This window comes from Microcaecilia unicolor, chromosome 11, assembly GCF_901765095.1.
Source record: "Microcaecilia unicolor chromosome 11, aMicUni1.1, whole genome shotgun sequence".
NCBI lineage: Eukaryota > Metazoa > Chordata > Amphibia > Gymnophiona > Siphonopidae > Microcaecilia > Microcaecilia unicolor.
In genome coordinates this window covers 208,335,634-208,354,594 of record NC_044041.1, presented here as the reverse complement: position 1 = coordinate 208,354,594, position 18,961 = coordinate 208,335,634, and the positions used below count along the sequence as shown (strand labels likewise).

General features: G+C 41.1%; 1 protein-coding gene across 1 annotated transcript in view; it reads left to right on the top strand.

Moving 5' to 3' along the window:
* The window catches only part of HMGCL (3-hydroxy-3-methylglutaryl-CoA lyase), a 57,032-nt gene that overhangs the window by 23,014 nt on the left and 15,057 nt on the right, over nucleotides 1–18,961 (top strand). The window contains 5 exon segments of the mRNA XM_030217942.1: nucleotides 2,654–2,729; nucleotides 2,732–2,764; nucleotides 4,290–4,384; nucleotides 12,915–13,063; nucleotides 17,842–17,905. Coding sequence (XP_030073802.1) covers nucleotides 2,654–2,729; nucleotides 2,732–2,764; nucleotides 4,290–4,384; nucleotides 12,915–13,063; nucleotides 17,842–17,905 — 417 coding nt within the window.

Genomic DNA, 18,961 nt, shown 5'->3' with positions numbered 1-18,961 from the left:
TAGTGCTGGATTTATTGGCAAATTCAAAATACTGCTTGTGGAGGCGTGTTCTCATATATTCAATCTCAGCCATCTTCTCCTGGTCCATCTCCCCCCTAATCTTGTTGAGTTTTGCCCATACCCGTGAGGATGGATTCCTCTGGTGGGTCTTTTCCAGCATGTTCATTTTCAACCTCAAAGCCATCATCACCTGTCCCTTCTTCTTTTTCTTCCTAGCTTCCCATTTAATCAGTACTCCCCTTACCACTGCCTTCATTGCATCCACAAAATCCCATCCCCCACTTCCCCTGTCTCATTATTACTCCAGTATTCCTGTATTGTGGCCTGTACCTCACCTGTTCCTCCGCCAAGAGAGACTCATTAAGTTTCCAAGTGATGTTCCTCTTCCTGCGCCCCATCCCTGTTACCTAATTCCACACTAGGGCGTGGTCAGAAATGTGAATAGGTTCTCTTTCTGCCTCCTCTATCATCGGGCGCACAATTTCAATGTACCGACAACCCATCTATCCTAGTGTAGGAGTTTGCTGCCCGGGAGTAAAACGTATATTCCTGTTGCATGCCATGTACCATCCTCCAACTATCCACCAGTTCTATTTGGTTCAGAAATTTATGAAGTGCCTTTCTCCCCGAACCCGTCTGGTATCCCCCTCCTCCTGAATGATCCAATCGAGCATCTGGGGCTATATTGAGGTCTCCCTCCCACAATCACCTGTCCCCCTATGAACCCTTGAATCTCCTCCCATAATTTGTGGAAAAAACCTCCCTGTCCCGTGTTAGGGGCATAGATGTTAATGTTATCTCCTTCCCCTGTATCAATCCCCTTAGGGCCACACACCTCCCCGTTGTGTCCCTTAAATTCGTTTTTAATGATCATTCCACATGTCTGCCTTATCAATATGGCCACGCCCCCCCCCCCCCCCACTTTCCTCCCCCTTGTGCCTTGGTGTGTTACCACCTCTTTATATATTTTACCTCGTAGAAAATGTCCATCCCTGGGCCTCAAATGTGTCTCTTGCAAGAATATCACTTCGCACCTCAATCGGTTTAACTCTTCATTACCCTTATTTGTTTCCTGGGGTTATTAAGGCCGTTGACATTCCAGGTGCCCACCTTCAGTCCATCTTCCTCCCCCTTCCCTCTCCCTCCTTGAATTTTCCCTTTCCGTCCCTGACCTGTCTCCCCCCCCCTCTTTTCTTCCCCTCGCACCAATCATGACTTGGTCTGTCGGTTAGAAAGGAGACTCCGCTCTTGCCCCCAAGGCCCCCATTCCCCCCCAAGTCCCCCCTGACTCCTCCCCTCTAATCTTTTGTAATAATTAACCCTCATCCCCGCCTACCCCCACCCCCACCCAGCACCCCCCATACTAGGTCAGTTTACCACCAAACTTCAAAAGTAGTCTTTGTTTCTGAAGTTCATCAAACTCATCACCACTCTCTCTCCTGGAGGTCATCAGGACGCGCTTCTATCAGTCTGCTTCCCTCTGTTGGTTGCCATCTGCCATGCTGAGTCTGGTCTTGGCTCCACCTCCTTCGGCGGCTGTCTCTCTCGGTCTGGGAGTCCTTCACATCCCAACAGTCTCAGCGCCGCCCATGCTTCCGCCCATGCTTGCCTTTCGTGGCTTGCCCGCCACCATGAGCCAGATTGCAAAGGGGAAAAGCCATCTGTATCAAATCCCTTTAGCTCTCATGAAACCTGTCACTTCTCCCATTGCTCTTTATTTTTGCAATGTGGTTCCCGCCAAGTCCTGATATACTCCTATCTTGTAATTTTTCCATTGTATCACCTTCTGTTGTCTTGCCTTTGCCAATATCAGTTCTTTGGTAGGGACATGCTTAGGGTACTCTATAATATGATTTACATGTAAATTCAAGGGGGGTGTGAACAGAGGAAAGCGCATGGGCAGGTCAAATATTTACATGCATAGGTTATAGATTATATGCATATATGCGCTGAAGTGCTGCATTTTTGTCTGCTATTGACATGGCATAAGTGGGTGGCTTAAAGATTGGAACATAAATGCTGACTTGGGCACCCAGATTCCATTATAGATTTTGTGCTCACTCTTCATTGTGGCACCTAAATTTTGGTTCACTTTATAGAATTGACTCCTATATGTATTAATAATTTCCCTCACAAACAGACAGAAGCTTTATTACTTATGACTCTAAGTTTGACATAATCCGATACACAGTGACAGGTGGACAAATCAAGTCCCTAAATCAAATCTCACAGTGTTAAACTGATATTCCAGGTTTCTTAGCTTTGTGCCCAAACCACAGCACTTTAGCAAATCACAATATAGAAATCAATTTATTGCAAATAAAGGGTAATATAATTTTGTAGCAGATATAAAAGTTTATATTCAGAAAACCTTTTATTAAATGCTTGTAAACGAATCTGGTATACTGTATGAAGAATGGTATATGAAATGTCAATAAACTTTTTTTTTTTTTTTTTTGGAACAAGCTTGTTTTTCATCCATCAGAACTTGATTGTTTTTTCCCCCAACAACATCCATCCTGTTTCTGGGTTGGCCAATTTCATCTTAGCACTAAGGAAAGATGAGAACTAAATCAATCCATTCTTACTGTGCATTAATGATCAGGCTGGACTCACTGAAGAATAATGCTAAAATGTTTGTTCTTTTCTGTAGTCTTTGGTCCCAACAGATGTAAAAATCCAGTTGATTAACATGCTGTCAGAAGCAGGTCTTCCTGTCATAGAAGTTACCAGTTTGTATCTCACATGTGGGTGCCTCAGGTCAGTAATCTGTCTTTTACATCATTAGTAAACAGTATTGGAGGATAGGAGGATTTTTTAAGCAGTGATCTTCATTGTTCGGGGCTCTGGCGTAAGAGCTGCCTGTAATTGAATTGTCCCCCAGCAAGGACCATGAGTTAGATCTTTGTAGCAGAGGATCAAAATGAAAAGGACGGTTACTATTAATTGTCAGGTTGATTCCTGTCCAGTGAGTTTTGGGGTTTTTTTTTTTTTAATGTATGCCAGGACTCTGTATATACTTGAATTATTTGTTTGTTTATTAACATTTGCTTAATCACGTTTAATGCATAAATCAAAGCAATGTACACTATAAAGAACAATTGAAAAAGGAATGTCATTAATATATAGGAAAGTCATCAATTACATCTAGAAACTTTTAACCTCTTTATAAAACAGAACGTTGCAGAGCAGTCCTCTCCCACCTGAAAACAGAGTTTATCTGAAGAATTCTTCGGTAAACTAGTGGGTCTTAAGGTGGACTTTCTGTAGTTGTGATTGTATTCTGCATACAATTTCATTTGTTTTTATTGTGTTTAGTTGTTTTTAAACTTTATCAGTGTTTTACTTGGAACTGCTTAGAATATCTGGATAATACGAGAGAGACCTTTTTTTTTTTTTTTTAAATTAAATAAATAAATAAAAGCAAGCATTCATCATGTAGCTTGATGTAACAGCAGCCTTTGATTTGATTTGATCATAATGCTTTGCTATTCAGATTATAGGAAGAGGGCATCACTGGTCAAGTGTTGAAATGGTTCAAAGGTTTCTTGCAAAATAGATCCCTTTGGGAAAAGCAATTATCATCATCATAGGAACTGAATAAGGGAATCCCCACCATCTCCGATTCTATTTCATTTTTATTTGAGTCATTAGGACTGGTTTTGTCTATATAGTGATCATATATTTTTCTTACGCAGATGATATACTACTGGGTTTTCCAGCTGATCATCTTTTGACAGTGTTATATTTACAGTAGTGGGGAAGTTGAATGTTAACTAATGGTTTAAATCCAGAAAAGACTCAGCATTCTTAGGGTAAGGGATCGCTGCTGTTCTAAAGTTTGTTTGTTTTTTAATTTTTGGCTTGAGCCAAGATATAACTGCAGGATAAGATTTGGTTTTTTTGGGGGGTGGGGGGGTAATGGTGGATTCTGAATTAACACTGAGTGCATATGTAGATGTGATTGGTAGGAAGATGTTATTTAATTTAAGGGTGATCCATTGTATAAAATAGCAAAATTCCACTATCTCATTTGCATGGGTGTTAACATTTTACAGAAGCACAAATGCCCGTTCTTGAGAGCCCTTTGTGCGTGTGTTTTAGATTGCTTGTTCTGTGTACTTTGATGCTCTCCATTGTATTCCGCTATTAATATTTTGCACAGATTAGGCCATTGATTCATGGGAACTCCCATGTCTGCAGTCACCAAGTATCTGTGTCCTGCAAGCCAGACAAGAAGATGCAAAGTTGCATTTATGTCATAAAGCATTTCTCTGTTTCCCATCTAGATGCAGACCAAGTTGAAGTCTTAAAGGGAATTCAGATCTATCCTGGCATAAGTTACCCAGTCCTGACTCCAAATCTTAAAGGATTTCAAGCAGCGGTAAGGATGACTTTCTGGGGCTGATGTAGTCAGCTGTGCTACCCATTAGCACATTGGTTTGCTTTTGATTTTCCTGCATGAATTTACTCCTAATACAGGAAGAAAGATTAACAGAAAAATTGGTTGTAAAACCACAATGCTAAAAGTATAAACATTGCTCCTGATGTAAAAAATTATACTAAATCTAGCACAGTGTTGTACTTTTGTTTATAGAGATGGTGAATCTTTATGCCAGCTCAGATTGCTTGAAGATGCATTGTGAAAGTAGAGTGTGATCCAAGTTAAAGTATGGACCCCCTTAGCCCCCCCCAACCTACAAAAAGCTTATTCCCTTATTGTCCATGCCAGACCAGTCCCATGGGTGGGTTTTATCCCCTTTCCAGCAGATGGTGCAAGAGATAAACAGTTCACAGCTGACTTCTCTCCCCTTATAGGGGGTGGTGCTGCCTTCAGCTTCTCTGTATTTTCTCTGGCTGCAGCAGATGGTGCAGATGTGTGTCCTGGTTTAGCAACTATGAGTAGGCCACTCCTGGGAAGGTTGTAGGCCCAGATTCCCAGTGGAGCATGGGACTGAATCAGAGGGTGCTATGGCAAACAGTCCTTTGGGACTGATTTCTTTCCCTTCTTGAGTATAGAATAGAGGGCTAGGATTGGCAGAGGCTGGGTCACAGCACCCAGGGTGCTAAACCCAGTGATGCCAGGTCCCTATCCCTGCTCCCCCCCCTTTCCGATGATCCTTGTGGGATTTGTGGCTGCAGTGCCCATTGTCCCCCTCCCGTGCTCATGGGAAGGGGCCAGAGGTAAGTTCCCTACTGCCAGCTAATTAAAGGTTTTGTAAGAGGAAGAAGAAAAAAGTCTTTGGTGCAGCCTCTACCCAGACCTGTCTTCTGTTGTCTTATGGTGCTCTGTCAGATTGGGACCTCGGTCAGAGGGTCTGAAATGATCACATTTCAGTATATCTGGAAATAAATGGAGGTGACATGCTGCAGGTAAGCCATAGCAGTTCAGCCTGGTAGTCGGTGTATTTGGCCTCGCTTGGGAACAGTCATGCAAGCAGGCACCAGCTAGGTGAGTACAATCCACTTTCCTTCCACTTGCTTCCAGTATAGCTGGAAATAAATGGAGGTGACATGCTACAGGTATGTCTCAGCATGCAGCTTGTCAGCTGGTTGCATTTGGTTTGGCTTGGAAGCAGGCAAACAGGTGTCAGATGGGTGGGTGTGGTTCTCGGAGGCTTAGTACCCAGATAAAAGTGAAACTGCAGAGGTTCCCCAGATTTAGCCATGGCCCATGAGGTGCATATGAAATAGACCTGGTCAGTGCTCATCCGTTGGTGGGATATGGTGTTGTTCAAGTACTTAAGTAAAAGTAAAAATAAATGTGTATTTTAATACTAAAGTAAAGTACAATGAAGAACACATTAAAAAATTTACTTAAGTGAAAGTAAAATGTTACTGCCTAATATAATACTTTTTGAGTAAAAAGTAAAAGTACAGTAAGAACAGTGAATGCTACTATTAACATTTTAGCCCCCAAAATGTATTGCTTTACAATTCAATCTACTTCACTTTTAGTAAAACTAAATTTTGAAAATGACTGTCACTCATGTGAGTGCGCTTATGAGTCTTAATCCACCGCAACTAAAAAGGTATTCAGCAACTGCACTATCAGGACGTGGATTGTTCAGTCTGATAAAAAGTTCCTTCAAGTCAGGCCAGGCAGAAATATTACTGGTGCCTTTTAACTGGGTCTGTAGGTATTGATCAAAGGAATCTCTGTCTGAAGCACTTGACTTCCTTATAGCAAAGAATGCTTTATCATCTGTATTAGTAGTAGTTATAATTTATCACTTGCATCTTCATCTTTGGGTTTTTTGCCAGGTTCTTGGGGCCTGGATTGGCCACTGTCGGAGACAGAATGCTGGGCTTGATGGACCTTTGGTCTTTTCCCAGCATGACAGTGCTTATGTGCTTATATCATTGTCATTCTGTCTAGTTACAGAGAAGGCTTTCATAAAGTTTAAATCATTGTCTGTTGTTGTCCTAACAATTTTTTTGTCTGATGGCAAACTCTGAATATCTTCAAGAACTGATGCAAGAATGTCATATGTATGAAAACTCATCAGTCTTAAGGCCAGACAAGCAGTATCAATCCAGTGGACAGTCATGCAATGTAAAATTTTCCATGGGATGTTCAGCAGTCTTTGAGGTAGAGACATATGTCTGTTCACCAAGAATTGCAACCAGCTTCAGCTTCATCTCTGCTTCAAAGTGACCAAATCACTGTTCAGTTTGGCTGGAGAGTAGTAAACATTTGAACAACACAGGTAACTCTACTGTTCTCAAAGGCTGTGTTTCCTGAACACCAAAATTTAAGATGAGATGATCCACTGTTTGTGTGATGAGGTTTCATCATTTAGGTCTCTCAGCCACTTTTACTTTTAACTGCAAGCATCAGAAGTAACTAGATAAAAGTAGTAAAATTTGGTAAAATTATTACTTTGGTAAAAGTAACACATTTTTCCTGTACTTCTTTACAAGTAAAAGTAACTAGCTACATTTACTTAGTTACTATACAATGCCGGTGGAATCAGCAACCTTTTTATTTCCACTTTGTGCTAAAAATATATAAGTGAAACAGGCGGGCCCTTTAATCTCCCTCTGATAATAGGAATGAGGAATTCTTTGATGGTTATATTTCTACTCTTAGGCAAGGCAGAGCCTGAGCAGTAGGGTAGAGCTTATTTTTGAAGTTTGTAAAAAAATGACTTATGCCATAATTTTATTTCTGTATATGAAGTAACAATTCAGGCAAAACGATTCAGTTAAATTGGTGAACATATACTAGTAACCCAACAACACTGATGTTCTGAAGGCATCAAAAAGCAATAATTCCACAGTCTACATAAGGCTGATAAGTGCCGTGAAAAAAGAAAATGATGCTAAGCAGGGTCATGCCAAATGAATCACTGTGGACTTAGTCATTCAGGGACAAGGACCTTGAAGATTTTCCCTCAAACAAGACTAAGACATTTCTCAGTGTAGTCCCAGACATGCTGAATGTGGCATTGCTCTCATTCAAGAATACAGTTGCCTCATGACAAAAGATGAGTACATAAGTAATGCCACACTGGGAAAAGACCAAGGGTCCATCGAGTCCAGCATCCTGTCCACTACAGTGGCCAATCCAGGTCAAGGGCACCTGGCAAGCTTCCCAAACGTGCAAACATTCTGTACATGTTATTCCTGGAATTGTGGATTTTTCCCAAGTCCATTTAATAGTGGTTTATGGACTTCTCCTTTAGGAAACTGTCTAACCCCTTTTTAAACTCTGCCAAGCTAACCACCTTCACCACGTTCTCTGGCAACAAATTCCAGAGTTTAATTACGCGTTGGGTGAAGAAACATTTTCTCCGATTTGTTTTAAATTTACTACACTGTAGTTTCATCGCATGCCCCTAGTCCTAGTATTTTTGGAAAGCGTGAACAGACGCTCACATCCACCTGTTCCACTCCACTCATTATTTTATATACCTCTATCATGTCTCCCCTCAGCCGTTTCTTCTCCAAGATGAAAAGTCCTAGCCTCCTTAGTCTTTCTTCATAGAGAAGTCGTCCCATCCCCGCTATCATTTTAGTTGCCCTTCGCTGCACCTTTTCCAATTCCACTATCTTTCTTGAGATGCGGCGACCAGAATTGACCACAATACTCAAGGTGCGGTCGCACCGTGGAGCGATATAACGGCATTATAAAATCCTCACACCTGTTTCCATACCTTTCCTAATAATACCCAACATTCTATTCGCTTTCCTAGCCGCAGTAGCACACTGAGCAGAAGGTTTCAGTGTATTATCGACGACGACACCCAGATCCCTTTCTTGGTCCGTAACTCCTAACGTGGAACCTTGCATGACGTAGCTATAATTCGGGTTCTTTTTTCCCACATGCATCACCTTGCACTTGCTCACATTAAACGTCATCTGCCATCTAGCTGCCCAGTCTCCCATATCGTAAGGTCCTTCTGTAATTTTTCACATCCTGTCGCGAATTAACGACTTTGAATAACTTTTTGTCATCAGCAAATTTAATTACCTCACTAGTTACTCCCATCTCTAAATCATTTATAAATATATTAAAAAGCAGCGGTCCTAGCACAGACCCCTGAGGAACCCCACTAACTACCCTTCTCCATTGTGAATACTGCCCATTTAACCCCACTCTCTGTTTCCTATCCTTCAACCAATGAGTCCTATCCTTCAACCAATAAGTCTCAACTTCAGGTCTTATGAATTATTGAGCAGCACCGGCAGGTTTATCCAGATAGCAAGAAACTGACATTGGCTGGACTACACTAATTTTGTTGCTTTTCTACAGCACTGCTGCATTATAGACTTGTAAGTCTGAATATATTGCATAGTTGATACAGAACTTTGAACTAAAAACCTCTTCAAAAAGGCCTACCCCAACGACCCCACATAACCCTCTTCACCTACCAACACAGCATGACTATGATCGAACAGGACAACACGCAATCTTATCCATTTCGACCCTCCACTTATACTGATACGATCACTATACAACTTTGTATTTGTTATCCACCGACTCGGCAAAACGCCTTTGTTGACTGTACTATGTAAGCCACATTGAGCCTGCAAATAGGTGGGAAAATGTGGGGTACAAATGCAACAAATAATTAAACATATTTGTGTTATGCATTTTGTTAATAAATGTGTTATTTTCGTCAGCTTTGAGATGATTGAGCTGCCTCTAGATAGTCAACTAAAAGGTTCAAACTTTTTGGCAAATATTGTTAGCTAAGGGTGGAACAGTTTCTAGGGGGTGTAAGATCTTGAAAATCAGCATATTTATTTTTCTATTTTTTAAGCTCTACAATACCGTGCATAAGAATAGCCATAAGAATAGCCATATTGGGTCCAACCAATGGTCCATCTAGCCCAATATCTTGCTTCCAACAGTGGCCAATTAGGTCACAAATACCTGGCAGAAACTCAATTAGTAGCAACGTGCTATACTACCAATCCCAGGGCAGTGGCTTCCCCCATGTCCATCTCAATAACAGACTAAGGACTTTTCCTCCAGGAACTTGTCCAAACCTTTTTTAAACCCAGATACTCCAGCAGCAAGTTCCAGAACCCTTAACTATACTGTGTGAAAAAATATTTCCTTCAATTTGTTTTAAAAATATTTCCATGCAGCTGTAGTTCTCTGAGATAATATTTCAGTAACAACTTGTGCATGAGGGGGAGTGATACCCCTTCGATCTTCCATGCCAGATATCTTGCATTTTCTGCAGGCTGGGTTGGAGAAAGGTTTGTCTTTTTCATCTCTGAGTGCACTTGGCAGCACTGATAGCCTTTCCAGGGCCCATCCAGGGCCTCTCCATTGCTCTCCATCCTGATGTGTCCTGTTTCCTCCAGGAGGTTAAACATTTGTTCCATATTGGGATTTAAATCTGGTGGTGCTGGCCTTGGGGAAGGCTACCTTTGAGCCTTTGTCATCATCCACTTTGAAAGATCTGTCCCTTAAAGCTGCCTTTTTAGTTGCAATTACATCAGCGCTTAGAATCTTGGAGTTGCAGACTCTATCCTGTCCAGCCTTTTCTGCTCTTTTTCGAGGAGCATGTTATGCTGCGTCCAGTTCTTTATTTTATTTATTTATTTGTTACATTTGTATCCCACATTTTCCCACCTATTCGCAGTCTCAATGTGGCTTGCATAGTTCCGGAGGGTTGTTACTGACTCCGGTGTGAACAAATACAAAGTGGATAGTACAATTTAAAGACTTCGGGTGGTTCACTCCATGTGGGTTGCGAGGGTTCCAAAGGTCATTTTGTCTTTTCGCCTGAATCAGTCGATTTCCCTGCCTGTTTTTCGCATGGAGGATTCGGTGGAGTCCCTTTTTTCAGCTGGATGTCTGGAGAACCCTCTGCTGTTATCTGCACCGCATGGCAGAGTTTTGTAGGTCAGATTGTCTTTTTGTTTTGTTCACCAGGCAGAAGAGAGAGGGAAGTGGTCTCCAAGACCACTCTTGCCTGTTGGATCAAGGAGGCCATTTCTGCTGCGTATTTGCTCAGTGGCAAAAGGGTGCCTACAGTGTTTAAATGCACATTCCATGCAGGCTCCGCTTCCATTGTTCCCCTTCTCTAAGGGCTTCAGCATGGGAATGCAATCTGGATGTCCGACACCCTAGGTGTAGGAGCCCTGAGAGCTATCATGGCTTCCTGCTGCCAGGTCTGGGTAGAGCTTGGGTACACCCCACTCATCTGGACTGGTCTGGCATAGACAATAATGAAGGGGAAATTTGGGCTTACCTGTTAATTTCCTTTCTTTGAATCCTGCCAGACCAATCTGGAAGCCATGGCAGTCAACGGTTTTCAGTTTGACAGATTCAGAAAGTTAACCATGAGTATGTTGTACCCTTGATGTATGGAATTCTCATTTCTGGGTTAGTGACCATAAAATGATATTTTTGACTGCATCAGGATTGGCTTTGGTGGTGAAGTGGAATTCTCAAACACAATAATTGCCTTTGGTTGTATTAGTTTTGATATAGGATATTGAGGAGCTAAAAACAGCACCAGCCCTCTATAAGGGAATTGTAGTCAGCTCTGAGCTGTTTTTCTCTGGCTCCTTCTGGCAGGAGGACATAATGCACTCATCTAGACTGCTCTAGCATGACTAAAAAAAGGGGGGAAGAATTAACGTGTCCATATTTCCCATGGGTCCCCCAGACCCCGTCCTCCCCAAAAGCACCTCAAAGTTGAGAAATGGAAACGATGCCCACTGACTCCTCCTGAAAAACGAAATCTGCATGGCGAGTCCCTGGATACACTGTGTGAGGTCATTGTGCCAAATAAGGCAGTTATTAATCCATGTCCCTATGCACTGTGCAGGATCTGGTGCCACCATATTTTAAGACGGTGATGCAGAGGCAGGAGCAAGTGTGCATTGCTTGTGCCTTCCAGCTTGTGGGGGGGGGGGGGCTGGGAGGGAGGCCCACTTGGACCCCCGGGGTCATTTGTAGAGGTGGGAAAGGGGCTGGGGGCCTACTTGATCCACCAGGGTTATTGCTTTCCTTAGACAGGGTGGGTCTGGGTAAGACCACTTGGGCCACCAGTTTTTTTTTTTCAGGGAGGGGAGGGGGGGTGGAAAAGAGTTGGGAGTCTGGCCTGTGTAGGCTTTTTTGCATTTTTTTTAATATCTCCCTTCCTGTCAGTGTATAAGCTAATCCTTGTTCACTTACAGAGAGCAAAGGAGACATTTGCAATGCAGAAAAGACTGCGTCTCACTGCTGCAGCATATGCCGTTTTTTCTGACAGTGTATATTTTATAATTCAACAGTAATTTGTGTGCTATTAGTTTACCAGGAGTAAACATTTGTTTTAGCTCAGCATTCTAACACAGCACTTTCTGCATTAAAATCCCTGTCTTGGGCCAGTTCCCACTAACTCATTTCACTCACTACTGTATTAAGCTTAATGTGAACTTAATTCTATGACACTTCCCTTGAACCATCCATTCTACTTTGGACTTCTTATGAGCACTAACTGCTAGCTGAACCAATTTGTATAGTGGTTTTGTGGTCTTGAGATATTTTTATTAAAGTTTAAAGATTAATGGCCATCAGGAACAAGGAGGTAATAGTGATTCTATATATAAGCCTGTGGTGACACCTCATTTAGAATACTGTGTACAATTCAAGAAGATATAAATAGAATGGGCTTGGTCCACAGGGTGGCTGCTAAAATGGTCAGTGATCTTCTCATAAAGCATATGAGAACAGAGATCTTTGTATCAATAGTTTGGAAGAAAGGCAGGGAAAGGAAGATATGATAGAGATGTTTAAATACCTCCGTGGCATAAATGCACAGGAGGCGACTCTTTCAATTCAAAGGCAACTCTGGAATAAGGGGGCATAGGAGAAATCTAAAAATATTGTTTATAGAAAGGATAGTGGATGTGTGGAATGGCCTCTTGGTGGAGGTGGTGGAGATGAAAGCTGTATCCAAATTCACAAAGGCATGGGAGAGGAAGAGATAGTAGATGGTAAAGATAGGCAGACTGAATAGGCCATATGGTCTATATTTTGTATTTGGGACCTCCAGAATTAAACCCAATTTTGTATAGTTTTGATCAGTGCAAAACCTACTCTGAAACAGAAACCCTTCGTGTATATGAATGTAACAGTCATGTTCTGGAGGCCTGATTTTCAGGATAAGTGCAATGAATGTGCATTGATTTCATACACTGGCTTCCTGATGTATGAAGATCTCTCATGCATATTCATCATGGATGTCCTGAAACCTGGACTTGTTGTGCCTCCAAGATAAGGTTCAGAACCTATAATTCAGGTCCTGAAGAATTTTAGCAATGTATATTACTTGGGTCTGGTTTTACTTTTTCATAGAGGTGGAATTATGTTTATGTGCATTGCATTCACTTGTAGGAATATTTGCTTGCTAAACATTTGAATGTACTTTTTTTTAAATATATAATACCTTTTATGATAGGTGACAGCAGGTGCCAAAGAAGTATCTATCTTTGGAGCAGCATCTGAACTTTTCAGTAAAAAGAACATTAATTGCTCTATTGATGAAAGCTTACAGAAATTTCAAAAAGTTGTGAGAGCTGCAGGAGAAGCCAACATCCTTGTACGAGGGTAAGATGAAGAGAAACACTACTACTACTTCAACTGCTTCTACTTATCATTTCTAGAGCACTACTGTGATAGTTTCATCCCATTGACAAGGCAAGGAATTATTGATCTGAAAATGTGTGATCTAGTTTTTGGTGTAAACAGAAAATTTCACAAATCCTTAAGTGCCTTCATTGAACGAACTTTAACATTTTCTGTTTCTTATCATGTTTTTCTTCTGCTAGATTGCTTTGTTATTTTAATTTTTAAACCCCACTATGGCTTTAAATATAGAAGTTTCATTCACCTATCACTGTTTGTCTTGATTCTAACTCCTAAATATATGTATTTAAAGGGAGGAAAAAAGAGTTCAGATGCTCAGTGTTTACTTTGAAAATGAGTTTTCTTTTTGTAAACTACCTGGCACGCAAAAATAACATAGAGTTCAAAGAGGTTTTTTGAAGACTCATGAGGATGCGTGCCAGGTAATTTACAAAAAGAAAACTCATTTTCAAAGTAAACACTGAGCAGCACGATACCGCCTACAAAGTAGGTAGTCAGGTTAATCGAGCGTCTGAAGTCTTCTTTCCTCCCTTTAAATACATATATTTAGGAGTTAGAATCAAGACAAACTTTGTTATTTTAATGCATTTTCTATTTTGCGCATTCATATATTGTATAGTTTATCACAGATACAACATTGTCAATTATTTTTTCCAATGTTTTCGCTCCCCAGAAGTAAACGTATCAGAACTCACTTCAAAGTAATACACCATAATGCCAAACATCTTTGCAGCTGTACCTTTATATCTGTCAGTTCCTCCCTTCCCATCTTTTGAACTTCAGTCTCTATGTGTGTCGTGTGGTATTGTTAATACCAAACATCTTTGCAACTGTACTTTTATATTATATGTCTATCAGTTCCCCCCCCCCTTTACTGTTCCTTTTCCATCTCTTGAACTTCACAGTCTCTGTTACTGTTAATATTAATACTGTTAATATTATTAGACCAGTGAATGAATGGTTACCAAATTCTGTCAAACTTCTGTAGACTATGGTTTTTCAGCACTGTTAGGTTTGTCATATTATATAGACATAGCTCTTTCTGTTATAAACTCCTTCCATAGAAGGATGAGTCAACTTTCATTCAACAGTTAATGTTAGTCTAGCTGCTGTACAGCTATAGGCTGTCAATTTCACCTCCTCTTTAGTGTGTTCTTGTGCTGGGTAGTTCAAGAGAAATACCTTCAAAGACCTATGAACCTCCTCCTTTATCATCTCAGTGATGAGTTGCTCAGCTTGCTTACAGCATGACTCTGGTGGAAGGCGGTCACATGACTGTGAGAAATGTGTGGTTAGTATGCTCTGACCTGTCGCTTTAAAGGCACTGATTGGTGGAAAGCGGTCACGTGACCATGAGAAACATAAGCCCAGCCCCTTAGAACACCCAGCAATTATAGTGGTTGGCAGTTGCCCCTTGGGCCAAACGATGGGAGCGAGTTAGTTAGGACTCCTCATTTTTTAAATATTTATTTACCACCTTTTTAAAGGCAGTGTACAGTAAGAATAAATCAAACATGAGCAACAGACAGTTACAGCAGTAAAAATATTTAAATAACAATACAAAGTATGGCATAGTACACTACTTATGATGTCAACACAATATGTAATAGAACATTTTAATTGACAGTGTAGTGTGTAAGCAAAGATGAAACATATAGATAGGTAAGAGAGTAAGTGGAGTTAGAAAATAAGGCGACTAATTTAAAGAAAGATGCACAAGAGATCAGCTAGGGTAGGAGTGGATAAACATGTCTTGCTGCATTATATTTAGCCCATGTCACTCCTTGGGGCTCATTTTCAAAGCACCTAGTCTTACAAATTTCCATAGGTTACTATGGAAATTTGTAAGTCTAAGTGCTTTGAAAATATACCTCCTTGTGTGTGAGTGAGCCTGCTGGAGTTCGTGCAGCCCGTGTCACTCCTTGTGTGTGTGAGTGAGACTAACATGTTAGTTACTTCTTCCATTAAAGGCCTGGTTGAAGAGCCAAGCTTTCACCTGCTTCCTTAAGTAGAGGTAGTCTTGTGTTAAGTGGAGCCTTTCAGGGAGAGCATTCCAGAGTGTGGAGGCTACTCCAGAGAAGACTCGCAGGTATCACATTGTGTAATGCCTTTTGGAGAAGGTGTGGTTAGTAATAGTCCTTGAGAGGACCTTAGTGTCCTTGGCGGTGTGGAGAGGATCATCCTATTCTTCAGGTACGCAGGGCCATTTCCTTTAAGGCCTTGAAGATCAGACATAGACTTTGAAATTTAGCCTTGTATTTATTTTATTTATTTATTTATTGCATTTGTATCCCACATTTTCCCACCTCTTTGCAGGCTCAATGTGGCTTACAATACATCATGGATAGTGGAAACATAATAGAGAATAGACATTTAGTATTACAGAAGTATCTTGGGTAACATGATAATGATAAAGCATGATAGTAGTATAACAATCAAATATTAAAGACAATTCTGGATGTAAGTGGAGGAGATCACATTTGTTGATCTTTGTGGTATGCCTTGTTAAAGAGATGGGTCTTCAGTAGTTTGCAGAAGTTAGTTAGTTCATAGATCGTTTTTAAGTTATGCGGCAGTGCGTTCCAGAATTGTGTGCTCAAGTAGGAGAAGGTTGACGCATGCGTTAGTTTGTATTTTAGACCTTTGCAGTTGGGGAAGTGAAGGAATGTGCGGGATGATTTTTTAGCATTCCTGGGTGGCAAGTCTACCAAGTCTGACATGTAGGCTGGGGCTTCTCCATGAATGATTTTATGAACTAGAGTACATAGTTTGAACGTGATGCGTTCTTTAAGAGGGAGCCCCAACCTCATGCCATCCTGGTGAGAGCACCTTTCACACTTTGGACTGCAAGTGAGCATTGGCCTGTTACATGAAGTGGACTAAGCCCCACAGACAGTCCGCCCAACTTTTTGTTTCTTTTAATTCCAACAGGATGGGAATCGCCATCAGGAAACGCATAATCTCTAATTGGCTGGCAGATTGCATTTCTTTCACTTATGCCTAGGCTGGGCTTACCCTGGAGGGTCATGTCAAGGCTCACAATGTCAAAGCCATGGCTGTGTCAGTAGCCCACTTGTGGTCAGTCTCCATTGAAGAACTTTGCAAGGCTGCAACGTAGTTGTCGGTCCACAGATTCACAAAACACTACTGCCTTGAGCAGGATAACCCGACTCAACAGTCGGTTTGGATAGACAGTACTGCAGAATATGTTTGGGGTCTAGAATCCAACTCCACCCCCCTAGGCCCAAAATGATAAAGGGGATGGAACTCCTCTCGTATGAGGAAAGGCTAAAGAGTTTAGGGCTCTTCATCTTGGAAAAGAGACGGATGAGGGGAGATACAATTGAGGTCTACAAAATCCCGAGTGGTGTAGAACGAGTTCAAGTAAATCGATTTTTTTACTCATTCCAAAAGTACAAAGACTAGGGGACACTCAAGGAAGTTACATGGAAATACGTTTATAACAAATAGGAGGAAATATTTTTTCACTCAACAAATAGTTAAGCTCTGGAACTCTTTGCCGGAGGATGTGGTAACAGAGGTTAGCATATCTGGGTTTTAAAAAAGTTTGGACAAGTTCCTGGAGAAAAAGTTCATAGTCTGCTATTGAGACAGACATGGGGAAGCCACTGCTTGCCCTGGGATTTGTAGCATGGAATGTTGCTACTGTTTGGGTTTCTGCCAGGTACTTGTGACCTGGCTTGGCCACTATTGGAAACAGGATACTGGGCTATATTGACCATTGTTCTGACCCAGTATGGCTACTCTGTTCTTGTGTTCCAGCCTGCACTCTCACAAAGTTTGTATATAGTTTCAGACTGATCTCTGTTATGTCCTCGCTGTTGCTAGGCCCAATTGAGCAGTGGTGGTTGTTTTCAGTGAGTTTGTTAGCTGGGGATTCCGTGTATGAGAATACAAAGGCCTGCTTATCCTCAGAGAAAGCAAAGATACTTACATGTAGCAGGTATTCTCCGAGGACAGCAGGGTTTATATTCTCACAACCCTTCCACCTCCCCATGGAATTGGCTGTTTTTTGTCTTTTTATTGCATATGCTGTAGTATTGCAATGCGGTATCCACGCTCTCACATTGGGCAGGAAAGCAGTTGCGCATGTGTGGTGAAGCGTGCCTCATGCTCCACAAAGGTCTTTATAGCTTGTCATAAGCTCTGGCCCGAGCAACATGGGTCCCATGTGTGAGAATATAAGGCCTGCTGTCCTTGGAGAAGACCTGCTACAGGTAAGTATGTTTATTTTCTCAAATTTTTCTTAAAACTTCTAACATTATCTGCATCTGTTTGCCATTCCCCATTTACCAATATGTTGGCAAATTACAATAAACTAGTTCACATATTCATGTTGTATAAAAATATCCAGTAATACATCCTAAATCAAGTATCATTAATAAATAATTGCCCCCTACTGCTGTTTGAAAAGTAAATAACCTGTTCTAATAACTGAAAATGGCATGGAGGCAGATTGACCACTCAGAGTGGTTTACTTAAGATTGTGGACATGTCCTGTGACAAGACCTGGATTAATTTAGAATCTGTCAGTTTTCCTGAATTATATTTTGGTACATTTTAGGGTTATATTTCTTTCAGAATTATAGTCTTAATGTAGAATGTGCCTTAACCATTAAAAAGAGAAGCTGGTTTTGGAATTAGACCATATCATATTGCAGTGAAATATGCATTCTACATCTAATGTTCTGTGACCAAGTTCATTTTTTTATCTTTAGGTACGTTTCCTGTGTTCTTGGCTGTCCCTATGAAGGGAAGATTGCGCCAGCTAAAGTAGCTGAGGTGAGTGTAGTTAACAGGATACAGGCAGGCAGCTCACTTTGATTTCAAGAAAACCGTCTAAGGGCTCCTAACACTTCTTAATGGACTTACTATAAATTTCTGTTGCACTGAATGTAACTCAACAATTAAAGGGGGAGAGTTATCAATATGGGCTACCGTTAAGATGTGTTCTTTACTGTTAACCCAGGTCTCATTGAGTAAAGTGGGACCTGTGCTAAAACATGTTGGTAACTTCGCCCCAGAGTATTAGTTCACTGAGAAAACTCTGCTGAGGACTGTTTTTTTCTCTATAATCTTGAACATTTACAAGGATTCTTTTCTGTTTTGTTTTGTCTGAAATTGTAAGCTTTAGAAAACGACGACTGTGTGACTTGTAAAGTACTTGGTGCATATCTGGTAGCGATTTCAGAAGTAACAGCAAAATGACTTGATGACTTTGCCTTTATTACTGTCATGTTTTCTGCTGTGACTGTGTTAGGTTCGGAGGCTCCAGCAGGAAAGCCACTCTGCTGTAGGATTCCATGCTTAGAAGCAGAAAAATGTCCTGGCTTACACTTGCAGGATTATGTTTTAGATTGGAAGTTGGGTCAGTAGCAACTTAAAATCAAATGGTGAACAAGTTGCATAGACAAGACAGTAATTCTGTACTTCCCCTTTCAGGCTTTCTAAAACAACCCAATATTCAGGGATCTGCTCCTGTTTTGACAGTTGGGCCCTCAGCTCTTAAATTGCTGGAAATGTCTTTCGGACATCCCAGCATCTCTTTAGAAATCTTAGAAGTCTAAGTTCAAGGCTGGAAACAGTTCCCTTTTTAACACTCCAGCAGAGTCACTCGGTACCTCAAGGGCAGAGCTCCAGCCTCTCAGAACAGCAAATCACTGATTCAAGGTCAGCTGGACCCTTTTTTGATTAATCAATTAACATATCAGGGCTGAATTTTGAGTGTGAGACACTTGGCCTGCAGGGTGACGATTAATAATGGCACAAGCTTTTTCTTCAATTTATTTCAAAGCATTTTTAATGTAATTTCTTACAGAAAAAGGAATAGTTACAAAA